Source organism: Carcharodon carcharias, chromosome 25, assembly GCF_017639515.1.
Source record: "Carcharodon carcharias isolate sCarCar2 chromosome 25, sCarCar2.pri, whole genome shotgun sequence".
NCBI classification, from domain to species: Eukaryota; Metazoa; Chordata; class Chondrichthyes; order Lamniformes; family Lamnidae; genus Carcharodon; species Carcharodon carcharias.
This window is the reverse complement of record NC_054491.1, coordinates 2,487,727-2,515,298: the sequence shown is the minus strand read 5'-3', so window position 1 is coordinate 2,515,298 and position 27,572 is coordinate 2,487,727. Positions and strand designations below refer to the sequence as shown.

The 27,572-nt window shown below is 37.7% G+C and overlaps 2 protein-coding genes across 4 annotated transcripts in view; one reads left to right on the top strand and one right to left on the bottom strand.

Moving 5' to 3' along the window:
- The window catches only part of gramd1ba (GRAM domain containing 1Ba), a 454,136-nt gene extending 446,937 nt beyond the window's left edge, over positions 1-7,199 (top strand). For both annotated transcript variants that reach the window (XM_041174427.1, XM_041174426.1), the window contains one exon: positions 549-7,199. In XM_041174427.1, coding sequence (XP_041030361.1) covers positions 549-635 — 87 coding nt within the window. In that variant the 3' untranslated portion in view covers positions 636-7,199. The remainder of the gene's footprint in view (positions 1-548) is intronic.
- A 17,780-nt stretch (positions 7,200-24,979) lies between these two features.
- Positions 24,980-27,572, bottom strand: part of scn3b (sodium channel, voltage-gated, type III, beta) — a 39,774-nt gene continuing 37,181 nt past the window's right edge. For both annotated transcript variants that reach the window (XM_041174635.1, XM_041174636.1), the window contains exon 6: positions 24,980-26,692. The gene's annotated coding sequence lies outside the window, so the exon portion shown is untranslated. The remainder of the gene's footprint in view (positions 26,693-27,572) is intronic.

Genomic DNA, 27,572 nt, shown 5'->3' with positions numbered 1-27,572 from the left:
AAGTGTTTTTCACTAGGCTGATAGCGTGAGGAATATTAGTGCATACATGGCTGTTATTAAACTTTAACATTGTTATGTCCTCCTAATCAGATTTTTCCCAAGTTTCCACCCAAATGCCAGGCCTGTAGGAGAATCTGTGATGACTATTAAGCTACCACCAAGTAGTGGAACTAACCTTTAAAGAATATTGCCCGAATGACCTCTGTACGTTTGTTGCATTATATCAAGATGTTTGTTCCAAAAATCATTACGTTTGTTGTCCCTAAAATGTTTAGAATATAGTTTTTCATGAAAACTGTGCCCTTCAATTTTTTTCTCTGATTGACTAAAGGGAGCCATATGCAGTGATACTTCCCTTTAATATATACTACATCTGTTAAAAAATGTATATTATGTTGGCACAAATGGAATCTGGAAATCTGCTTCATCTTGAAAAACTGGCCATCAGCCAGGCTGGATTCAGACCTCGTTTGTATATGATGCTGAAAGTTGAGATGGTCAGAAAGACTTTTGAATTTCATTTATTTTTTAATAAATTAATCCTACAGATGAGAGACTCGTTAATAACTCTACAAAAAGGCATCGGTTTGCGTGATTACAGTTCTGAAACAGACAAGCGAGATCGGTTTCACTGATGGGCATTACCAAGGCCGAAGAGGGAATAGTGTGCAATATAGATATATATAAATTATATAAATATATATATAATAAAAAGAAGACACTGGAACCACAGGCTGAGTTGGACCTCCAGGACTGCTGCCCCAGTCAGCGGAATCAAAATTGACAAAATCAAGATCCTGTACCAGTTAGAAACTGTGGCAGAACTACGTTCTGACAGCACTGAACCATCTTGGGAAGACAACAGCCCCGCTAATCTGCCTACACACTCATGTTGTAAATCCTAGAATGTTGTACTGTAAGCTTTAACATGTAACAAAAGCATGTAATATTATCTGTGGGCTGTCTGTTGTGGAAGAGATGTAATTGAAGTCCCGTGTGCTCTGTGTTAAAGTAAGATATTCATCAAACACAGTTAGGAGCAGGGTGAGGATCTTGAAACTATTACAGGTCATTGTACCTGCGAAAACACCACTTATACACATTATTAACAAAATTAATCAAATGTATTGATTCTGACTCAGAGTGAATGGGTAACGAAACTGTGAATATCTGTATTGATAAAACTTGAAGACATTCTAAGTTACAAGTGACTTGCAGAAGTGTGGCATGTCAGTCTGTTCAGTTTTTAGTTCTACAGTTGTATAGTAGAAAATTGAAAAAACTACAGAAAAGTAACTGGAATCCTGATGTGACTGACTTAGATATTTATTATTGTAAATACAGACTAAACAATCTATCATAGGCAGGTCCCAGAATATATAGGGCAAAAGCGTGTCTCTGTTCTGTAACTCTCCTTACAGCATGTTTAAAAGATGCAGATTGCTCACCTGATGCTCGCAGAGTGCATGTGTGGAACCTGACTGTGAAGCATTCCGTGTTCTTCGTTGAAATGGTAACAGTTAGTTACAGAAGAGAGTTTCATCACCATTAATGTGCTGAGGCAGTTGCAGGGAAGTGCAAGGCAGTTGAGATGTGCATTGTCACATTTAGCTGTGCTGCAGAAGTGTGGAATGTCAGTTTTTATTTCTACAGTTGTATAGTAGAAAATTGAAAAACTACAGATTAGTACAGTTTTTTTTATATATGCATATACTGTTGACCCTGACTGATTTAATGAGATTTAAATTTCCCAATAGGAGTCAATGAGCCACAATTTATTAAAATAAAGAATTATGGATTTGTCTTAAGGTTCCCTGTGTGATTTGATCCACAGACCAGGCAGGATCTTACTGGATTCAGTGGGATTTTTAATTTGAGTGTCCTGCCATTTTTTTTGAAGTGTCTCACTAGAGAACAGAAAAACCACCCTGTATTCTTGCTAAAACAACACACACAAGAGACAAGGATGTAATGTTTAGTGACCAAAATGCAATGTGGTTGGCTCATTAGAACAGAACTACATGTGACAACAAGAGCATGGTGCAGGAACACACATGCTGCTTGGTGGAATAGCGGCAAAGAGCTGATAAAATGAAGCGGCGACAGCCAAGCACTTTAATTCACCCAAGCCCCATTGTCATCATTGAACTTGTGCATGCTGACACTTTAAACAAATGTCGGTAGATACTTTGCCAGAGCATGTACAAGAATAAAACAAATTCAAAGTGAATTCTGAAAACAATATGGCCCATTAAGATACAATCTTCAAAAATGGGACCTTGGAATTGGATGCTCACCTGTGAACTGTGTGGGAAAGAATAAATGACCTTCTATTGTTATAGTCCAAAAAAAATGGTATTTAAACTCTTTTTATAACATATTATCGTGCTTGTCTGTGGGCTGACAGAATTGGAAAGTTCGGTGCAATGGTCGACAAGTGCTGAATTAGGCTTTTTCATTTTGTTCAAAGATTAACCAGTATTGTGAGCATTAATTTCAATGGGCCACCCTGAACCTAATATGTTTAAAGTTTGCTGGGACAAAGTTGGGGAGCGGGGGTTGAATTCTGACTGACTCGGAAACAAAAAGAACTTGTCACCAGATGGTTTTCAACATGAAATTTGTGGCAACTTGGTTTTTCCCAGAACTGTGGACTGTATTAGTGCTATTTTATCAGTCTAGTGAAAACTGAAGTTTCAAAGACTTGCAATGAATTCTGGAGGAAGAACAATGTGCTTTAGAGTTTTTAAAGAAATTGGACTCCAGTAACTAACTCCATAAGCGCATCTTACCTGAGGGTGTTCCTGTGTGGACAATTACTAGATTTATAACACAGCTGCCAATATGTACCATTTCAATGCAGTCAGATACAATAAGATTTGATATCTAATATAAGGTGCTTTAGTATGATTGATATGACATTTTCTAAAAAAAATGCTTTCTAAACAGAACAAATCTTTCTATTAGTTCCAAAGTTTGTGTTGTCAATCTGAAATTATTTAACAATATTTAATCAATTAAAGAGCAAGATGTGTGTGATCAGTGAGTTATTTGCATTGTAAGTATGCATACACATGCCCAGTATATACCAGTGCACTGTTGTCACCTATTGACAGAGTATTTCAGTGCAATTTATCAATAAGCCCACAATATTTTGTCTTAAGGATAAGCACAGCCTAATTTATGTCCTACAATTCACTTAAATTGTGGGAAATATAGAAAAAAGGCAATGACCAATCCTAATATTGACTTTGGATGTTTTGATAAATAATGACAAATCTATTTCTAACTGAATTACGGCATATTATTCTGTGAACAGGTCACTCATAAGTACCACATTCACCTTGCTTTTTGTCATGCAGCACATCCACACTCAGCATGACTGGCAGAATCAAGTGGCAGATACTTTGCAGTAATGTCACTAATCAGATTTGATAGGTTGGTGATGTCGATCACTCCATACAGTATGTTGAGGAGCACAGACTTTTCTTTTTTTGTGCTAAATTATTAACTTATTTTTTTTAAAAGTTCTGAATTCATTGCTACATTTTGTGTTGCCTTTAATATTTGAGTTTGTATTTTCAATTCATGGAACAGAATTCAAAAATAGTCAAAAAAATAGATTTGCACTGCAGAAAAGTAATTTTGGATATCTTGATGCTATTCAGTTGCTTACAGACGTTGTACTATTTTTGTGTCTGTGCTCAGTATTGTATAGGATTGCCAGCATATTATGAGTTGAAACTGTCTTGGTTTTAAACTGGCTAAGATATATGGCTAGTTTTGTTTTTAGAGTTTACATTATGTGTAACACCAAAAATCAGTCGAGCAGGATTTGAGAAAAGTGTTAGGATAAGAAAATAGTAATGCAGGCCTGAGAGTAAATTTACAAGCCATGAATGAGTGAGTGCGTGTGTGCCTGTATCTATCAGAAGGGAAGAGATAAAATGTATAAAATACAATTCTGTAATTTTAATTGCTGTACCAACCACTGGGTAATAATCCGTGAATCAAATTTAAGTTCCTCACATGACATTGTTGAAGCAGTAGGAATGAAAACTGAGTTATTGTTTTTCTTAAAGTGTACATGGGCCAGTATCATTCTCGGTGGGTTGTTCTTACAGAAATACCCCACAGCTGTCCTACTTGAGAAATTGTAAAATGTTTTCTTTGGATCACCCAAGGTTTTAGGACAAAACCTAAAGCAAAATCGGGGAAGGAATAGTAAATCCTACTGGATATTTGGTAAAGGTAGGTTTTGTATTCATTTACATGATGGAATTTACCAGCTATCAGTTTGTTTTATTTCTTACTTTAATCTGTATAATAAGTGATACTTTGAGTAAAGGATGATTTGGTTATGTTTCAAAATTCATTTTTTTAAGGTAGCACATTGTGTTTTACCATGATGTAATAATCATAATGCAATTAAGGTAGTAAAGTGACCCCTGTGCCTGAAAATAACTTGTGACCTATAGAATTCAAAAAGTATAGAGCAACGGTAAAATAGATTTGACCCACTGAATTATGGTAAACTTTTTGAAAGCCGTTATTTCTAATCATTTTGTATTCATATGGCACTTTTGAAATGTCAATGTATTGATACTACTTAGAGCTAAAATGCATTTGTAGAAACGGTGTCCTCTATTGCAAAATATACAGAAAATGTGTATGAGTGTTCAGGGCCCACTTACACATGCGTTACCTCTTTTACTCAGATTTATACTCAAGTTCTTGGGGAGTGCACTTTGTCCACCTTTTGTCTCTTGTTTTTTGCGTTTTATGGTTAAACATGATTGAATATACGTCTGTCAATCATTCCCAAATTAAGCATAATCTGAAATCTAAAATCAGATCAAGCTAAATGAAGCACCATTCCTGATAGCAGAAAGAGCTATGCTGTTTATGGCCCTTTGTGTGTATTAGTTCACACATATGGACCTAGAAATTCGGCCGCACAGCCTCCTAAATTTAATACAGCGGGTAGAAAGTGCACACTCATTACGAGCTGGAAATTTGCTGCTGGCCATTTTAGTAAAGACCAAAAATCATATGCATAAGGGGCCTAACCCTTGCTTGAGGCCCCCACTGCAGATTGGTTTATTCTGAAATAAAAACTGAATATGCTGGAAATATCAGATCAGACAACATTTGTGATGGGAGAAATTTAACATTTCAAGTTGGCGACCTTTCATTTGATGAAAGATCATTGACCTGAAACATTAACATTCTTTCTGTCTCCACATACACTGCCTGACATGCTGAATATTTCCAGCAATTTCTGTTTTTATTTTGGATTTTACAGCATCTGCAGTAGGCTGCTTTTATATTGTTTTGTCCTGAGTCAGCCAGTGCTGGCACCAGCTACACTCAGATAAAACTGATTTTACATGCAGCACTGCAGGCGGTCTAAAAGGGACCACCTGTTATAGCGCAATTAACAAGTTGAGGTTTTAAAGTATACTTACCTGAATGTGGAACTGGGGGTAGTTAGGAATGCTGCTCCGACCCTGTATTCAACATTGAAAGAGTATCAGCCATTGCTTTCCCCCACCCATCCCCGCACCTCATTCCCGCTGCTACTTTCCATACTGCCACTCACCACCACTTCTGCAACCCCACTATACATCCCTGACCACTGCTTCCTTCCCAATATGATCACCTCCTCTTCTTGAGCATCCACCCTGTTGTGACAGCAGCCTGATCATCAGTGTTGCTTCACTGGTGAGCTGTTTGTTACGAGCTCACCACGCAATATTACTGAGGCCTGAGACAGAAAATCAGATGCACCTTGGGTCTGAACATTCAGGTGCAGGGATCTAACCTTGTCCACCACTACTCCCACCCCCCACATCCCCAACCCTCCCACCGTATCCAAATATGGGTGCACCCGAATTTCTAGGCTATGGACCTTAGTTTTTTCACCATTCTTGTTGCATACATTGCGAAGGTTGTTTTTATTGTGCACCTATTGTTCAATCTACAATGTGTTCTGTCAATGCACAGTAGTCATCCTCCTCACCATTTCTTTTTACTTAAGGTAAAAGCTGTATTGTTGTATTTTCGTTTCCTGAACTCAAAATTAAATAGTATTATTTCAGAAGGAAATAGACAGCCCATATGAAGTCTTGCAGAGTCAGTTACCTTTTCATAAACAAATCATACTGCTATCAAAATGTCGAATTTTCTTTATTATCATCCAAAATACATTAAAGGAACTTGCTATTCAGAGGAGTTTTATGGGCTGTACATTTTCAGGACTGTGGTAAGAATTTTTTTATTAAACTGATTGCCGTCGTGTTACAAGACATTGAACGATGATCATTTGACTGTTTGCTGGGTTTGAAAATATGAATATAATGAGAGTATAGTTTAAAAGGGACAGTGTCTGCCTCACGTGGGTCATTCCACTTGTTCGTTTCTTTTTAAGTAATGCAAAGAATCACACAAGTAGTCGCAATTGATCGTTGCAATGGGATTCTTAAACTGACAAGGTGCATGGGGAACTGAACAAATCTAAGTATTTACTGCAACAGTTGGAGTCCAAGGAAGCTAATTGTTGTTTTTATCGACTCTACAATATTATCAATTGAAGAATGTGCAAAAGCTTTTCACGTGTACAAGAATACAATAGAAGTTCTACTGGAAATGCCCTGATAATGCTAATTGATTCCTTTATCCCATTGTTTCAGTTAAGTAAACTCTGTAGAATGCATGGGATTCTATCTCCGTAGAACTGGTGCCTGAAGAAAGTTCCCCATTTGAAATGAATCTTCCTATTGAACAGGGTGTCCACTAACTGGCTGATGCTGTACTATAATGTAATTTAGTTCAAATAAACATGGTGCCCACTCCAGGCAGATATTTCTTTTTTAAATAAGATGCATGTGTATCTGATGCTGCCTAATGCTAGCCTGTAGGCTATGCAACCATCATCAGATGAACTGAGGTAAAATTGGATTGTGTGGCTTGACTATGCCTGACATTATGTAATAAAGTATCACGATGTGCATTCAAATATAAGGTACATTTTTTAGAACTGTTTTGATTTCCATATATGAAACTTAACTGTAAACTTTGCGCTGTGCGCAGGTTTAGTTTTAATAACCTTGCCTACTAGAGTTTAGGTTACTATGGCAACCCACATGTAAGTTAATGTAAAGTAGACACAAGGTATGAATAAAAAGTGTTGAAAAAAATTGCCTAATACTTTTGTCTCCTCTTTTTCTTTGGTAGTGTTTGAAATTACTTTTGGTCATTAGAGTCTTTATTTCTTACCTGTAAATAAGGGGCTTAGAAAATGAATGATGGGATTTTCATGGCCAAACACTTGGCCCATTCTCAATCTTTCTGTTTACCTCCGTTTCTTTTTCTGTACCTGCTTATTAAGGGAAGAGCTAACAATAATGTTGTTTTTAACTGGCTAATAAATACAAGCAGTGGTGTCATTTTTTTTTAGAAAAAATGCTACACAATATAATTCTCATTCAATACTATTTTACATTCATTAGATTTATCATCATGAAATTAGTAAGTGAAAATAATTGTTACTGACTTTACATGAACCACTTTTGAATTTGTACCAATTCAGGCCTGATTTAAAATGAGTATTTGATTCACTATATGATATAAACAGAAAATATGATGAAGTGCTATGGTAATTGAATACTCTCAGCCATAGCACTAACAATAACTCACTCCTGACTGAGTGTTATCTGGTAATCCCAGTTTGGGATAAATTACAGCCCATTGATCTGCATCCTGAATCTCCACTTCTCCTTACATTAGATTTTCCAATCCATTTACCATTTTGCAGCTACTGTGGTATTATTTCAGGTCAGAACCCGGAAAGAACACTTTGCAGTATCAACACCTGAGTTGTGCAGGCTGAATCATATGTTGCATTATCAGAAGAGTTCTGGGTTCAAATGGTTACATACATGTAAACAGCTCCTGAATGCCAAACTTTGAATGATTTGCAAGCCAGGGTAGAAACATTGGTGCTTTCAAAACATTTGAAGAGAAAAATCTGCTTCAATTTATGAGGTGTATAGATGGTGCAAACGTTTTATAATTGAGCATTTAAAAAAAATCCAGCTTGCCACCACATTGAAGTCATATGCCATCCAGGACAATGCTTCCCTTTGGCTCTTAAATCACACTGGTGAGGTTCAGGACTTGATTCCGTTCTTAACTGGTTGGGTGTGAGTTACTGCAAGTCAGAAATCATTCCAGCAATTGTGGCATAACTTTACCATTTAACTTGACCATTTAAGGAAAGATGGCCACATGCTCAGAAGTTTGTATCAAAGTTGACCTGTAAGTAGCTTTTCAGGGTCTCCAATCTTTCCTTTCACATTCAACATAGCACTTCTATTTGTAATCTTTCCTAAATGATCTGGAAATGTATATTATGGGGAGCTGCAGACATAAATACAGATCCGGACTGTCCATGGCACAATCAAGGACTAAATAGATGAGCAAAGTGCTGCAGATGCTAGAAATCTGAAATAAAATATAAAATGCTAGAAATACTCAGTTGCATTGTTCCCTATAAGCTGTGTAGTTGCACAGAAACCCGCAAAGTAAAATGCAGGCCACTCACAAGTTGTCCCCTTTAAGATAGCCCTCAAAAAGATTTAAAGGTATATGCATTCAAATGAACACAATGAAAAAAGTTTGGTGTTGCTCAGCTGGTCAGGTAATGTGTATTGAGGGAAAAATGAGTTTACGTTTCAGGTCAATGACATTTTATCAGAACAAGGTAGGTCAATATTAGCATGAGACATTTGAAATTCAAAGGTCACAATTCCTTTCTGTCATTTTTCCCATGTTTCTAAGAGTTATCTTCAAATGCCTGTTTATTGATACCTTGTTTTACACATAGTTATACCACACATTTGAGATGGTTTACCTATCAGCTCGTGACAAAAAGCGTTATGTTACTTTGTCATGATCTGCAAAGTACTTTCTGAAAGGGTCGTGAAGATTCAATAATAATTTACAAAAGAGAATTGGATCAGTGCTTGAAGGGAAAAGATTTGCAAGTCTCTGAGGAAAGGACAGATGAGTGGCACTAATTCGATAACTTTCCAAGAGCTGGCATAGGCAGATTGGGCCAAATTGCCTCCTATGTGATGTTTCATTCTGTCGGTCTATGATTTATTTTAATGGAATTTTCAGTCAAGAGTGACGGAATTTTTAAAATATATGTTGGCTTCTCAGCGTGCCTCTTCATATGATGAGAAATCTGTGGTGCTTAATAGTCGCCATTGTTTAGCCAAATTTTTATCCAGTGACTTGTTTTTAAGATAAGTGGGAAAATGACTGGGGGCAAGTGGTGGCGTAGTGATGATGTCACTGGATCAGTAAATCCAGAGGTTCAGGCTAATGCTCTGGGGACATGGGTTAAATTGCACCATGACAACTGGTGGGATTTAAATTTAGTTAATAAATCTGGAATATAAAGCTAGTCCCATTAATGGTCACCATGACAACCATCATTGATTGTTGTTAAAAACCCGTCTGGTTCAATAATGTCCTTTAGGGAAGGAAATCTGCCATCCTTACCTGGTCTGGCCTACATGTGACTCCAGACCCACAGCAATGTAGTTGACTCTTAAATGTCCTCAGTTCAAAAGCAATCCTGTATGGGCAACCGATGCTGGCCTTGCCAGCGACACCCATATCCCATGAAAGAATAAAAAGAAAGCTTTTGTTGTTTTGAGACCTACTCCTAGCCTGTCTGGGGGAGAAAAAGCACTATATACTTTGGAGGAAAAATTGTGATGTGTGCATGGCGGATGGAATTCAGGAGAACTTCTTTATCCAGAGAGTTAATTTGAAAATGGAATTCGATGGCAGAGAGTTGAAGCTAATAGCCAGATGCATTTAAGAGGCAGTTAGATAAGCACATGAGGGAGAAAGAAGTAGAAGGCTATACTAATAGATGGAGGGGTGGGAGGGGACTCGTAAGAAGCATAAACACAGGCTTGGAGCACTGGGCCGAAAGGCCTGTAACTGTACTATAAGTTCTGAGTAATTAATGATCATATTTCCTATCTGTCGTCATTTTCACTGTTCTATTATTGTGACATTGCTGTAAGTGATTTTCTACAACAGATATGAAACGAAACAGAGGAATTAAAAGCAATTCACAACAATTTAGCAGAATAAGTCTACGTTGTGGGACAATTCAAATCTCATCAACGTTGTCAACGATAGATGTTATCTGTAACGACCTGCAGCACCAAAATGGTGAGTGACTTTTCTTCTGTGATAATGTTTTTTTAAGCCTCATTTGTTAGAAATCTAGTGTTTGATCCCTGGTCTAATGATAGATCATAGCAGCCAATGCAATGGCTATGGATCAAACAATTGATGGTCTGGAGGAAGTATTGTGTGTAGCCACTGCCAGTCCATTGCAGTCTCTTGAAAGAATACCCTGGCTTTAGATTGTTAAATTGTAGATATTTCAAATACAAAAAAAACCTAATGATTACAATCTGAAATGTATACCTATTATTATGGACAGGAGGGGGTTTAATCTAAATAACCCTGATTTCCCCTCTGCCCATCTGTAAACAAAAAGGTGTTTTTGATGTTTGATTTCCCCCTTTATAAGTAGTGGCGTATTTCCCAAACCTTCAATTTTGGTGTGATCCAATTCTCTATTAATAACGCCCTCAGCAAACCTGATATCGGATGAACTAAAAGCGTTGGTTTATTTGCACGCACTCAAACGTGAGAGGAGGGTAGCAACATGGCCTCCTTTTCATTCATACAATAAAGGTGGGGTAGAGAGAGAAAGGGTTTATAAGGCAAAGACCACAGGGAAAATAATTAGTTTCACATGAGCCCAGAGTCCAGAATCAAACTCCAATGGTGTATTTTTTCACAGAAGTTGGTAGGTTGAAGACTGGTGCTGGATAATTCACTTTTCCAGTAGATATGACTTCCATGATGGGATAGATACATACAGATGAAGTAGCCTTGTAGGTGCTGGTACAGAAGTTCCAGTAGAAACAGCATACAACCTGGACAGAGCCCTTTTTCTGAACTGCTGCTTGGTTGATAGAAGAAGACAGACTGACCGTTGCAGCTCCAGAAGGCAATATTACAGGTTCCACCAGCTTGGGAGAGGGAGTCATGTGACTCCTGACTCCACTTTGGCTTTGACAAAGAATGTATATTCCTTGGTCTGGATTCTTCAGATTGCTAATGTTTCAACTATTTAGAATTTCAAAAGAGATTTCATGGTCCTTTGCTCCAGCAGACTGGCAGTCTCAATTGGCCAGGCCCAGCTTAAGAAATGTAAATGGCCTTTGTATAATTCCCTTGGAAGTTGGTCTTCTGCAGCTCACAGGGTTATTAGTGCCTCTCCAGAAATAACAAGGTGGCAGCTTCTCGAATGGAAAGTTCCTTTTGTTTGAATCATGGCCAGCCATGGCTTCAGTCATTTTAAAGTCTTTGTCCTTTCTTTTTTAAATTCTATAAATCAGCCATAATGATATATATCCTTTATAAAATAATATAGAGGGAGGTCTTAGCCCCCTGATACTATGGGCAGAATCTTATGGTCCCATCGTGGCCGGGAGCGGGGCTGGAAAATGCAGCGATCTATTTCAAAGCTCCATCGACATCAGCGGGACTGGAAGATCCCGCTGGCAGGAGGAGCTGTAAAATTCCGCCCTTTGTTTTTCTTTACAGGTATTAATGGGTGTGCAATGTTTTCCTGGCATTTTCTCTTTTTATTTCTACTTTCCTAGTATTTCTTATAGGCATGTTCTGGAAATATTTAGCTTTAATTATGAAATTAAAACTCTACCACCTCCTGATGTTAAATTTAAATTGGATTAAACTGCCACCCACAAAATAAGGGAGTTGCAACTGTTATTGTGTGCAACCTAATATCTAGTTAAGAATGGGAGTATAATGATACTTCAGTGGCAAGGTAATATTAGGAGGCAAACATATTAAATATATAACAGTTTGGCATAGATTCTTTTCTTTTATATCACACAAGTCTGCTCATGTAAATTACAAGAATAAGGTCCCAGTGTGCTTACACTTATAAATGCACTTTCAAACTTCCAGCTGCTTATTCCTTGACCTTCAATTTGCTATAATACTTCTGCAGCTGTGGATCTGCTCAAACATTCCCTCCCTCCCTCTTTACTGACCTATTTTTCTTCCTGGTTCCCCAAAATTTCCAATAATAAATTCTCATCCCTGTTGCTGAACATTTTCCTGCTGAAATCACTTTGCATCTGGAATTGAATTATACAAAACAACCCCTGGAATGGATTAAATAATTGAAAAAAATACAAGAGAGCATTTTCTCAGGTAATAAACTGCATAGAGTTACAGAAGAATATACACAGAAACGAGTGCTTCTGCCCCCCAGTCTGTGCTGGTGTTAACACTGCACATGAGTCTCCTCCCATTCCATCTGCCTCATCTCAGCCTTTCAGCATATCTCTCAATTCCTTTTTCTCTCATGTACTCATCTAATTTCCTTTTGAAAGCACCTAAGCTATTAGCCTCAATCACTTCCACCACTTCACACATCCTTACTATTTTTGGCAGACACATTTCTCCTTATTTCTCTTTATTCGTGATCATCTTGTATTCATGGCCCCTGGAATCTTAGTAGATTTTGAAAAGTAAAAATGATATTAAATATCCAATAGGTTAAACTTGCAGTCTAAGCATATTTGATCAGATGATGAATATCTTTGTGGGCTGCTTCTTTATCAATCTTACTCAGCAAATCAAATCATTGAAGGAGGATGTAGATTTGATATAACGTGCTGCTGTCTGTAAGCCTCATATTGGAATGGATTGATTATACTGAGTGTGCAATATATTTAAACCTAATGAGCAGGGGACAATGGGCTTTTAGATTAAACTATCATCTGTGGTGTTAGTTACAGAGAGTCAAAGGTCAGGAAAAGGTGTCCACTGAAGTATTTGGCATCATATTTCTAAGATTTGCGGTGAGCCAAATGTTTTTTATTGGTCTTAGGAAATAAATGTCATGTCTGCCTCATTTGCTTAGAGTACAGGTTTTTAAAATAAGGCCAAAAATAATAAAACTTAAACATTAAAATATCTTGCATCTATTCCTCCTTATAAAATAATGTTGATTGAAGAGATTTTACTTGAATAAACATGTATACATTTATGATTTTTTTGTTCAAAACTTCCCTCCAAACTTGAATAATTATACAATGATTCCAGGGATTGTAACTTAGTCATTTTTTGGTAGTGCTTTTCAGTTCTCTAGAATATACATGAAAAAACGAACTACAGCTACTGTAATCATGTACTGAAAAATACAAAATAAAACTATTAACTAATGGCAAAATTGCAACAGGAAAAGTATTGTCGCACAGAGCATGGTGTCCTTTCTAAGTAAACAACTCCATCAACATTTGTTAACATGTTGTTTAGTTCAGCAAAGTTATTTCAGAAAATGGTGAGTAGTTTTTGTTTTGGGTTATATTGGTGTCTTATATTCTTTAAAACAAATTCAGGTCAGATGGACAGCTTAGCTCAGTTGGTAGAATTCTTCCCTCAAGTAGCAAGGACTTGATTCAAATCTCAATCCAGAACTTCAATATATAAATATAAGCTGACATTCCAATGCAATATTGTTACAGTGTTTGAGGTAGAAAATCCCTTGGATGAGATATTAAGACCATAACGTAAGAAATAGAAGCAGGAGTTGGCTATATGACCCCTCAAATTGATTTTTTAAAAATTCATTCATGGATGTGGGCGTCTGGCTAGGCCAGCATTTATTGCCCTTTTTTCCAGAGGGTATTTAAGAGTCAGCCACATTGCTGTGGGTCTGGAGTCACATGTAGGCCAGACCAAGTAAGGACAGCAGATTTCCTTCCCTAAAGGACGTTAGTGAACCAGATGCGTGTTTTCAACAATTGGAAATGGTTTTATGGTCATCATGAGACTTTTAATTCCAGATTTTTATTGAATTCAAATTTCACCATCTACCATGGTGGGATTCAAACCCGGGTCCCCAGAGCATTACCCTGGATGTCTGGAATACCAGTCCAGTGAAAATACCACTATGCCACAGCCTCCCCCACTTACTTGCCAGCCCTGAGTGCCCAAAAATCTATCAATTAACTCTGGAATATACTCATCGGCTGAGCATACACAGCCCTCTAGCGGAGAGATTTTTAAAAAAAATCACAGCACCCTAGGTGAAGAAATTTATCCTCATCTCAGTCTTAAATGGGCTGACCCTTATCCTGAGACCTTGATCTTTAGTTGTAAACCGTCCAATCAAGGGAAACAACCTCTTGGCATCTACCCAGTCTAGCCCTCTAAGAATCTTAAATGCTAAGATCACCTCTCATTCTTCTAAATCCAAAGAATATAGACCCACTCCACTCCAGCTCTCCTCATACAACAGCCCTCTGATCCCAGGAATCAATCTAGGGAACCTTTGTCTCATTCCTTCCAAAGTATTTCCTTCCTTAAGAAAGGAGACCAAAAGAGGACACAATACTCCAGGTGGTCTCCCAAAATTCTATATAATTATAGTAAAACATCCTTACTCAAGTACTGCATCCCTCTTGTAATAAAGGCTAGCATACCATTTGTCATCTTGATTTCTTGCTGTGCCTGTGTGCTAACATTCTGTGATTCATGTTAAAATCTGTCTGAATATCAACGTTTATACATCTCTTACCTTTTTTTTAAGAAAAAATCTGCTTTTCCATTCTTCCTACCAAAGTATATAATTTCACATTTTCCCACAATATAATTCATCTGTCACCTTCTTGCCCACTCACTTAAACCATTTAAATCCATTCTGCCTGGTAAGTTGGACATAAAAGACCCTATGGGGAGAATTTTCTCCCCATCAGGCGGGCTGAGCGGGAGTGGCTGGGTGGGAAATCAGCTGACCATCACCCGCAACCAGCTGTGCACTGCTATTTTATGTGGGCGGGGCCAATTAAGGCCTGCCCAGCGTGACGTGCACCTGGAAGCGCTCAGCACTCCCTGTGCGGGCGATGGGAGGAGGGAGAGTCGGAGCCTGCGCCCTTTTGTGCATGGGCGCGAAAGAGCACAGAATTCTCCCTGAGGCACAGAGTTGCCTCAGGGAGTTTGAGTTGGTAATGAAAAATGTAAATAAAAAAAAACATTATTCAGACATGTCCCCTCATGTGACAGTGTCAATGAATTTCAATAAAATTTGTTATTGCATTTATAAACCCTCCATGAAACCTCATCCCGACTTTGGATGAGGTTCCATTAAAAAATGCGAAGGCCGCCTGGACTCTTCGCCTACCCATCAACCTTAAGGTTGGACGAGCAGCCCTGTTAATTATTTTAATTGCTATTTAAATGGCCTTAATAGGCCTTTGGCAGTTCAGCAGACGCGCAGCTGACTCCAGTGCGCGCCCGCCGAACTGAAGATCGGAATGACATTGGGACGCACCCAACATCACCACGCATCATTTTATGCGCCGGTGAGCATTGCCTGTCCCCACGTGCCGACCAGAGGATTCAGGCCCATAGCGCAATTAGGAAAAAACCAGGTGCCTCTGAGTGCCTTGGACAAACATTCCTCCCTTAATTGACCAAACAAGAGGCTGATTGAGACATGCAATTTCAGCCGTCTAAACCCTTCCATTTCTCTGCCCACCTCCCTTCTTCTTATAACCTTCTTTGAAACTTACTTCTTTGACCAAGCTTCAGTTATCTCTCCTAATATCTCTTCCTTTGGCTCAGTGTCCATTCCTTTATTTTATTACTCTACGAAATGTCATTTTTTTCTCACGTGAAAGATGCTATTTAAATGCAAGTTTTTACTATATACATTTAAGTTCTTTCTCTGCTGCTACAAATGATTTTTCTGGCATTTTTAGTCCTCAAACCACAATAATTTGCCATGATTAGCCAAGAAGGAAAACTGAGACTTAAAACAGCTAGTTCTAACATGACCTGTAGATGACCAGATTGCTGTCAAAATAAATCCAAATTCTGAGAGTTGTAGGCTCTGATTCATGCTGGTAGCTACGGACTGAGAGCTGATTGAACCTCTTCATATAGGCAGCTTCAGCCAAGCATTTGAGGGAGAAGGGAATAGATAGTTATGATGGTTGATTTTGATGAGAAGATGGGAGGAGACTGAACTGGAGCATAATCAGCATGGACTGGTAGGGCTGAGTGGCCTGTTTCTGTGCTGTCTTTCCTACGTAACCTCTAGGAAGCTGAGGATCTCTAGGCCTATACTGCTCAGAGAGGTACAGTGGAATGTAATGTTAGAGACATTTTAAATACATTACAGACCTAGGGGTAGAAAGCTGCCTGAGTTGATTTTGGGCCCAGACTTGACGCTGGGCAGACATTGAGTCCTCCAGAGTCTTGAGGAAATTCGATCTTGTGGTCTCACTCCTCCACTGACAGACAAATCGGGTCAAAGGTGGAATTAGTAGTTGGAACAGAGTGGGGAATCCCAGTAATTGTGGAGTCAAGATACATTCACACTTTTCTTGGCTCCAGAGGAAGGTTTTTTTAAAAAAACATATTTTAAAAAGTGCTTCTTATTGGGAGCCGCGGAAGAATTCGAGCAAATCCAACACTTGCTCCTTCTCGACTAATTTTACAAAGGTCCTCATGAGCGTGTTACATGTGGATTTCTGTTGTATATTCAACTTGACTTTCAGACTTTCAACTGGTTAAACATTACACACTAACCAAGCCCTCCTTGATGGGACCTTTATACAACACAATCATGGTTTAAAGCTGTAAAGACATTTATTTCACTGGAAAACACAATATAAACATACATTGCATAATACATCTTGTGGATCAGTATTAACTGTTACCATACAGAGAATCTGAAAAGCAGCATTGTGTCAGGACAATGGTCAGTATCTAATCGCCGGCTGGTGTCAAAATGTAAAAAAAAACTATAAATATGCATTTTTTGAATCGATAACCACCATTTCTATTGTATTATATATTTAATAAAGAGTCCAATCTCCTTGACAGTTATTTTTTTTATTAATGTCCGCATAGATGCTTGCATTTCAGCTAAATAATTTTCTCTTAAAAATTGGATATTTTACTCAACAAAACATCCAGCCCTTCTAAGTAGCTGGATAATTCTGAATCATATAAGTCTGCTTCTAATCATTTCTCTTCAACCATATTTGGCTCAAAAGTGCCCAAGATGATGACTAACGACATCATTTCCCAATGGGTGTTTGATCGACTTATACAGGCATCAAAATTCAGTTTTAAAAATAATGAAAAGGAATTGGTCCCAGGTTGTATCTATTACTCTGCAATAGTTCCTTGCAGGCACAATCTTCAAAAGCCCAGAATGGTGAAAGGCTAATTTTAAAATGTTCCTGTGTGTCATTAGTGCGCTTGTAAGCCACTCCATTATTGTTGCAGTTGAACGCAAGTTTGATTTCAGTGGGGACAGAGAATGGAACAGTGAAACAGTAAGACTTTTACCAGTACACACTGCTGCTGCAAACAGACTCTCAGTATCATTTCAGAACAATCACATTTGGATAGTCCATAGCAAATTAAGAATTAAAAAGTAGGCAGCAAGTCATTTCAAATATTACATTTGTTCTTGTATTGTAATTTGATTTGATATAGTTGACATAATTAAGTACTCTTTAGTAGTTGGAGTCCCAAAGTCTTCTTTGGGTGACACACAATGTATTCCAGAAAATGGGTGATAACTTTTCATGGGAAGGTCTTTGAAAGAATTAATAGCCCTCCATGTTTAGAACCCTATTTGTAGGCAGGATAAAATCCAGGTGGATTGAATTAGATTGGAATTGATGCAATAAACCTGGATTTTACAATGTAAACTCCACCTCATTTATAACAGCATTCAGAAGCCAGGCAGCTTGTGTTTTATACAAATTGTAGTATCTCAGAACACCGCATAAAATGGAACCTGAAAAGGTCAGGATCAGTACCTTAAAACACACAAAACTGGAATTGAAAACCTTATAAAGTCAGGTTTTTATTACTAAAGCAGTTCATATGTTATACTTCATCAACATTTACTCTGAATGGACTGGCGAGTACTATGAGACTTAAATCAATTGCTTATCAGTCATTTCCTCACAAGTTAACATTTTTGTAAATAACCTGAATCTAAAACTCAAACTATTTTCTACTTGTACTACTTCTAAACAATCCTGTCAAATTTTGTTGTTCTGTAGATTAAAATCATTTGACCAGGTTTGCAGCTTTAAATAAACACCTTCACTCTCATAACACATTACAAAACATTTGGTTTGTCTACAATATACCAAAGCACACAGTGAATCAAAACTTATAACAACAAGGAGCAGTTTACATCTCAAAATATGACCCAGTTAAATATACCACAACTAAGTTTAATTAGCACAACCATTGACTAGTATGGCAAAAATCCTTTTAAGTAATATTTAGGGAAAATTAATTCCAAGTGAAAACAGTCAATTTCGAATCATACAGCAATAGAATGAGTATGTGATTGTTATATTTATTAATCTCCTAATCTTTGTGGTTATTTTGATTTCACTCCAAAATATCTGCCATAATATATAACCTTCAGGGATGAAAATGGAATAAAATTGCCTCCACCAACCACACATATGTCCAAATAAAGTCTTGGTGTGACTTCAAGACAGTAATTTCATCGTTGATGATGATTATAAACTGCTCAAACTCCACTTTCATGGCTTATAATATCCAAGTTGAAGGTTCTTGATTCTTAATCAATCTTCACTCAAAGTGGACTCTCCATTTAACATGGGGTCAGGTGGTGGAAACTCATTATCAAGAATTTTCTCTGGGGCTTCTTCCACTCCGCACTATAACTTTGGTCTTGTGGGGAAGATCCAGGGAAATTTACCCCAGCTGCCCTTAGATCCACAGCCATGGTAGATAAGAGTGTAGTTACTTGGATCATATACTAATCAAATTATAGAAATATAAGCATATGTCACAGAACACAAATTACCTGACCATAGAACTGGCATCAATTAGCTCACTGCTGCACTCACCAGGAGTTTTTTTTAAAGCCTCATTTATTTTCAGGTGAAATTAAGTTGCCTCAAGTATTCATCCATAGTGAGAAGCCTTGCCATTTACTTTGGGGAATTATGGCATCATATTCAAGTGATCCGCCAGAGAGGTATTTTTGATATAGTCTTGTACGCATCCTTTGGCTGACACAACCGTTTTGAAAAGACATTCCAGCAGTGACTCTTGGGATGTGCAATATCATGTCTTGTGAACTACAATCACAACGCTACCAGCTCCCATGTAAATACAATCACATGCAGACATAACACACAATATAAAAAAATGGGCTCGGTTCCAACTTGCTCGGCTCAGTGGGAGAGAAAATGATTGTTTTTAACTTGTTATCCCCTCAAAAAAATCTCTTTATGGCTTTTCAGTATTGTCCAGAAAAAAAAAATCTGACCTTCATAGAAACTTCAAGAAAAACAACACTGGAAGTCCTCCATTTAATGTTTAGATATTTGAGTGTAAATACTTCTGGGACAGAAAAGCCTCAATTAATTAACAGTTTATCAGCTTATTGACTAGAAGTTAGTGTTTGCACCTCAGAGTTAAAAACAATTTACATCCTGTTAAACAAAATAAGCTGAAAATGAAGTTAGCGATACCAACTTAAATGTCTTGTTCATCAGAGTGAGTGTTGGGAGAATTAAGTGAGACGCTTTCCCCAATTTTTCTTTGTATGGTTGACTTCAAGAAATACTTAGCCAATATAACAATATTGTTTTAATCTCCTCTGTGTAAATGATGGAAAGTGAGAGTGATCTGGTTATAGCTTGTGGATTTCTGGTGACATCATCAATGATGCTGTACATTTTGTGAATGGGGCTGATCCTCTTAATCCTTCGGATTTCAGTATGCTTTAATTTGACATGGCCGCTTTTAAATAGCTTTTTTATTGGGGCGTACTACCTAGGGTTTGGTTCTTCTCGATTAGAAAATTCTACAGTGTAAGAATGCAATGGCAATTGCTGAGACAGAGCAGATATAATCTGTTTTGCCTGCAACCCAATCATTATTTTGCTAGAGATTTAAGATTTCAGGGCTACCTGATCTCAGTCATAAATTTCTAAGAGTAAAGTGCAAATTCCAAGGGGAGGCATCAATTGGCAAAAGAATAGTTTGCTTTCCAGGGACTTCCACAAATCAAGATACAACAGACTGTGTTTCTTTATTGAATTTGCTACCAAAGATGAATGGCAAGCTGGATTAGCTACATGGGCCCACAGTGAGCTTGGTGACAGGATATGTCTCAGAAGCACCTATAAATTAAAGCAGAGAATGCTGGAAAAACTCAGCAGGCCTGGTAGAATCTGTGTAGAGAGCAACAGAGTTAATGTTTTGAGTCTATATGACTCTTCTTCAGCTCAGCTGTTTCAGACCTGCTGAGTTTTTCCAGAATTCTCTCTTTTTACTTTGGATTTCCAGCATTTTTTAAAAAATTGTTCATGGGCTGTGGGCACTGGCATTTATTGCCCATCCCTAATTGCCCTTGTTCAGAGGGCATTTGAGAATCAACCATATTGCTGTGGGTCTGGAGTCACATGTAGGCCAGACCAGCAGGTTTCCTTCCCTAAAGGACATTAGTGAACCAGATGGGTTTTTATGACAATCGGCAAATGTTTCATGGTCATCATCAGACTTTTAATTCCAGAATTTTATTAAATTCAAATTCCACCATCTGCCGTGGTGGGATTCAAACCCGGGGCCCCCAGACATTACCCTGGGTCTCTGGATTACCAGTCCAGTGACAATACCACTATCCCCCTAGCATCTGCAGTATTGTGTGCTTTTATATAAATTAAAGCAGAATGGCTGGTATTCTAACATCTGTCAGTTAGAAATCTTGCCACCCATGGATGAAACTTTCTTGTTCAGTATTATGGGCTTTGAAAATACTCATAGATCTGTGCCTTGAACAAGGTGGAGGACAGCTGGGATATTGTTCTAGCTATGCATCTCGCTTCAGTCTAGTTTCTTCATTGGAGAGCTCCCAATACATCCTTTGGTGCAACTGCTTTCTAAACAATTGGGTCATAATCTTTGAAAAGATCCTCATCTAGTTTCACCATGGACTCATTCCCTCTATTGTTTATTGAGATTACTAATAATAACTTTTGTTTGGTAGTACAGAATTTGAGTATTGCTAAAAAAAAGAGACGTGTAAGATTTTCATCTTACACTCATCAGTACACTTGCAAGAATACCAATATAAGGGGAAGACAACAATTTATACTGTATGTGAAGAGAGTGCTGATTGGTTGGAAAGTGACGTTGCCATGGAGAATGCACCACTGATGGTGACTGACAGTTAACTGCCAAGCATTGTCTGAAATTTAAACCAGGCAGCTTGACCCTGACTGGCCAAGGCATTGTCCTGAGGAATGAATCAGTGAATGGCTGTCACTTATTTTGTTTAGCTGAAACAGGTGCAATATGTTTTTCCTGTCTGCAAAGAACAGGGCCCTGTCTGTTAATATATGTAGCTTCCAGTATACACAAATGTGTCGACTGACAATCTTAAATTGGTTGTCAGCGTAATTCTTAGCACATTGAGGATTATTCAGCAAATATTGTCCAATCGCGGATTCATATCTAATGTTGGACACTGTTTTGAACTTTGCAAGCACGGGTGGTTGGGTATGGTCTGTACTCTGCCCGTTGCAAACAGCAGCTGGGATGTGCTGTTTGATACGATCTGCCAGTCTTTTGGATGTACGGCCTACATACCTAGCATCATACTGACACTGAAATTCATATACCACATTACTCATTTGTGTGATAGTCTTTTTGGCTTGACAGCAACATCCAGTTAGTGGTGAATACCACTTGTGTTGCCCCCTACATAGTAGCAGCATTTAACAGCTAGCTTCACCTGTTGCTCAAATTTTTGAGATACCTTGCCCTTTCAGGGTAATCTGAAGTACAGTGGACACTTTTCAGGGCCAAAAGTCCCATTCATGAGCTTGCGTGATACACAGCGCAAAATGATCTGATCAGGGTAGCCATTATCCTGCAGAATACCTTTGATGCGCCCTGTTTCAGCATCAAATAATGTAAAAAGGGCCTGAGCCATTTGCTCACCATGCAAGCTTGATGCTGAAATAGCGCACATCAAACGAATCCTGCTAGATAATGGCTATGGTGATCAGATCATTTCTTGCTGTAGGTCAGCTCACAAGAGTAGATACAATGAGCTTTCAAAGGTTGACTATAATAATAATTAGGATGTTTTTATTGTTTGAATTAATACCAAGATTCCCACAAAATTAAATTCTAAAACAAGTTATGTTACTTGTTGTAATTTCTGCTATATTTTTCAATTCCCATTGTTCGCGCTCCCCTTCAGATCCATGTTATTATCATTGACTAGCACACTGGAATTTACCAGCATATGGGTAACTCTCTAAATACTGGGAGGAGCACACCATCAGCAAAAGCAACCACAGTGCACATTTCAGCAGCTTAGGAAAGGAATACCTAGTTTGTTTTCCTTTCCCTCCTCATTGTATTTGTGTCTAAATGTGATCAACACTCTGCCAGGAGAAACCTTGCTATTATTGTGAGTCAAGACTAGAATTGAACACCAGCTCCAACTTAATAATCTACAACAATGTACAAGTTCCACAGATACAAAATATGCCTTCCAATACACATATGGGCAGAATTTTCACCTTGGCGAGCGTGCACCCAACCCGCCTGAGTGTGAAATGACGCACGATGATGTCGGGTGAGCGTCCCGAAGTCAATGCGCAATTGCGTGATAGTTCAATCGGTGGGTGTGCGTGGGAATTGGCAGCGTGCCCGCCAACAATTAGAAGGTCTGTTAAGGCCATTAAAGTATTAATTAACTTGAATTTTTCACTTCCCGTCCAACCAAGTGGCCTTTGTACTTTTAGGAAACCTCATCCGTGGGTGGGATGAGGTTTCCAACAGCAAACACAAATAAAATAAAAAATTTTACATCTCATTCATAACGTGTACTTGCTCATGTGACAATAGTCATATGAGGGGACATGTTTTTAAACGTTTAAAAATTCTTTATCTTTGTTTTTCAGAACTCTTCATCTACCTGAGGCAGCCCTGTGCCTCAGGGAGCTTTTCCAATGTGCGCCTGCGTGAAGTTCCCTGCTCGCTTTGCGTGTCCTCCTCCCCCCAACATGAGGCAGTGCTGAGCGCTGCAGCACGCATTTCATGTTTTGCGGGCCAGCATGAAATCACAGTCTGGCCCTGATGAAGTCTGTGCCTGACAGCCCCCCTCCCCCACTGAGCCTGCCCGAAGAGGGCAAAATATCTGCCCATATAATTCTAAGTCACAATACTTGTTTAAACCAATCCATTTATTGGCAATTAGGGATGGGCAATCTGGGTGTAGACCTATAGGGGACCTTTTCAAGGATGGGCAATAAATGCTGGCCTAGCCAGCAAAGCCCACATCCTGTAAATGAATTTTAAAGAAATATTTTCTGCCTTCTTATCTGCTGTTAATGTTAACATTGCAAAATACAGTCTCTGTAAAAGCTAGGTATAAAACTAAAATATTGAAATAAATCTTAACATTAGATTTGGGGAAAGAATGAACATGTAATCTGATTTTCTGCATTGTAAAAGCCTCAATAAATTTGCAATTCAGCCTAGTCTCATTTTAATTTAATTTCAGTATCTAGCTGAAGAGGTGAGTATAAAAACTGAAAGAAAATCTCAAACTGCTACTGATAGAAAACAATATGCACATTACTAGAATCTAATAACAATCATGAGCTACATGATATTGAAAATTAAATTGAATATTTTAATTTAGTTTTCTTCTCTCCTATGTATTGTTTGACAGACATTGAGACCACAAGATCCCCTTTAGGTCAACATCTGGATTACTTTGAGATCAGATAGTTGGAAATGTATAGGAATAAACTGGGTTGATTTATCCACTGTTCCTGCTTTCTCTTGTTATATAGATGCATTTATCCTCAGTCATTTATCCTTAAGTATCTCTTCCAACTGCACAGTTAAGTTCAGGGATATGAGAAGGGAAAGAGAAAACTAAATGTTATCTGAACATTCTTTGTTCCAGCATGTTTGAGCACCTAGCAATCGCACAAAGGAAGTTTGGAATTTAAAAGATCTCTGCAGACATTGAGTTAGGGTCAAGGCATCCTTTTTGAGGCACATTTGATTACTGAATTCTTTATTCTATTGCTATTTTGAAGTGAGTGAATTTCAACATAATATTTTTATGTCAGTCCGCTTAATCTCGATTTGGGGAAAAAGTCTACGACTCTTGTTAATGCATGGCTGAATAAAATCAATGCTTCTGAATTGCAATAATTGGCACCAATTGTTGACATTAGTCTTTCATTTTGAGTAAAGATATTTGGTTTGATCAGATTAAGCAATCTTGGGCAGCCTTCATCATTTACCTATAATTCACTGACTGAAGCACTTTGGGGCATCCTAACAATGTGAAAGGGACTGTAAAAATGCAAGGACTTTCTATACCATCTTTAACAGTATCACTAGCGAGACTTTACTGTGAGTAAGGTTAGCCTATGAGTTTAATAGTTGACCATCAAATCCTAAATAATATTACCAGTGGTTGTCAAAATCATGATTGTATTTTACTGAGATTTATAAGCTTCTTCTGATTTTGGTCAACATGCTTGAGGATAATTTTTAAAATCCAGAAAAAAAATGATACAACTGGTAAAATATATCTACCCTTGTTTTTTTGATATTAGGGAGAGGGAAAGCATTCAGGTTAAACTAATGTTTTTTGGGCCTTTCAACTGTGACTGTTGCAGCTGAAGGGGCATGTAAAGAATGGTGGGGGAGCATCAGCCAGGGGTTTTACGAAACCAGAGTTTGACGCAGATTTTAAATGAAGACTGACATTCCTCAGCAATTTCTGTTAGTTGTGTTGTTTAATGATCATCTTTATTAGAAGTTACAGCATTCATTAAAAATGGGATTATAAAAAATTCTATTAGATTTAAGTATAATCAGGAAACTGCCATCTATGCGGAATTGAAATATAACTGTTACTATCAAAAATCAGACAGTACACTTGCTATTGTCTCTGAAATTGTTTTGGGATATGAAAACGTGTCCTCTTCCCAAATAACTTTGTAAGTAATTCCAGATGAACAGCTCCTTCAATCTTAAGTGTTCTATATAATTTGTTACAATGTGTTTAATTTCTACGAATATGCAAACAATTTGAATTTTGAACCATACTTTGTACACTACATGCACCTTCAGTGACTACATCTCCAAATGCAGGCTGGTGCATTGAGACGGTGTAAAGAAAGATACTTTCTTTAGGCACTGTACTTATCATTTTATGAGAACAGCCTCAGGGTGTTTATTACTAACAATATTAGAAAAAGCATTAATGGGAAACTTGAGTAGTTGATATAATCAAAATAATAGATAAATTGGAGGCTGAAAGCTCCTTATACTGAATTCAAGGACACAGAGCATATAGGCCTGAGTTGCAATGATAAAACATTAGAGTGTGCTGAATTGTACCAATAAGAGCTAGTTTCTTGATTCACAACAATATGAAGGGATCTCAGTCTACTAAACTGGTGTGGAGAAGTGACTTAATATGGAATGAACTGGATTAGCTAAACTCTTGTGCCCCTTATTTTCAGTTTTCACTATTGCTTACTGTAGTGTTGCTGTGTAAGCAGGTTTCAGTGTCTCTCCTGGATATTAATTATACATGTATGTATATATTTAAGGAAATGCAGCAATTGGATGTTCCTGCCCATTAGAATAGAACTAACCATGCAATGACCACATCTGGCAATGTGACTTCTACATGTGCAATTTGAAACATGATCCACACAAATAACACTTGATTAGTAATGGGCCTGAACACCATATAAGAACGACTGACAGCAACTGATTCTTATAAAATTTTTCAGCAATTATCTCCTTTTAACATTTTGCTACAAAAGTAGTATTAATAGCTATACAATAATGGTTGTTAATAGGCCTCAAAATTACAAAGAAGGTCAAAGAAAAGTGGAGCTGGGTTTAAATTGTTCACCAGTAATGCAATCTCCTTGCTCTTTCACCACTAGAATGATATTTGAAATATTCCAGATCTTTAAGCAGACAACCTATCTTTAAATGTGGCCAGATGCATGCAATTTGGTGCAGCATATGATATAAATAACTCGAGTTTTATTCTGTTATGGAAAATTAAAATTATTTGTCAATGATGTGAACTGAAAATTCTAATCAAGCTCAGGAAAGCAAATGGACTTTCAGTGAACCTATACTCCATTTGCAAACATATTTACATGAATGCTATCAACTGCCCAAACACTGCATTTGGCGAAACAATTGAGACATTAAACTAGGAGGTTGGCTGATTCCAAACTTAAAAAGTTCAATTGATACATAAAGAACTCTTTGTAAAACATACTACAAAATGAAAATTTCTGATCCCAGGTGATAACTTGCCTATGGTTTGTAAGTTGTGAGGAAAATAATGAATGCTGCATGGAGGCCAAACCAAAGAATTCTATAAACTTGTTTTTCTCTGCTTTCCAACATTTCAGTCGATCGTGATGCTAGTGGCTGATCTTCTTGGGGATTGCAGAACCTAAACAAAGGAAAATCATTCATTGACTTTGAGAAGCGAATTAAGTTGGATATGATACCAATTCTACATTCTATTCATATTTCACAGCAAAAAAACTGTGAAAAGTGTGTCATAATTCCATTGAAATAGCCCACGAGGTTCACAACAACAACAACTTGATTTACATAGCACCTTTGACATAATGAAATGCCCCAAGAAGCTTCACGGGAGCATTATCAAATATAACAAGTCTCCTTAAATATTAGATGACCAAAACCTGATCAAAGAGGTAGGTTTTAAGGAGCATTCTAAAGGAGGAGAGAGAGGTAGACAGGCAAAGATGTTTAGGAAGGGAATTCAGAGGTTAGGACCTTTGCAACTGAAAGCAGAGCTGCCAGGCTTAAAACAGAGGATGCTGAAGAGGTTGGAATTGACGGTTATAAGAATCTCAGAGGATTGTAGGGTTGAAGAAGATGAGGAGGGCGTGGTCATGGAAAGGTTTGAAAACTAGGATGGGAAATGAGGTGTTGCTTAACCAGGAACCAATGTAGATCAGCATTTCTATTCAACTTTAACATTGTGATGTGAAAATATTTACATTTATGATGCATCTCTCAATTATTTAATGCAATTAAATATTTCTGTTTCCTTAGAAACATATTAACTGAAGAAATGCAAAGAACCACAAATGCTAAAAAATTAAGCTAACCAGTTCTTGACTGAGACAAAGATCTCAACAGATTAAAGGTAAGTGATTTAACAATTCACATAACCATGTTGATGTGTCCTGGACTGATTCTGACCACCTGAGGAGGGTTGGAAAGGAATTTTTCCAGATTTCTAATCCTGTTTGACTTTTAGTTTCTTTTCTAATTTTTTTTTTGCCTCACCTAGAATATTA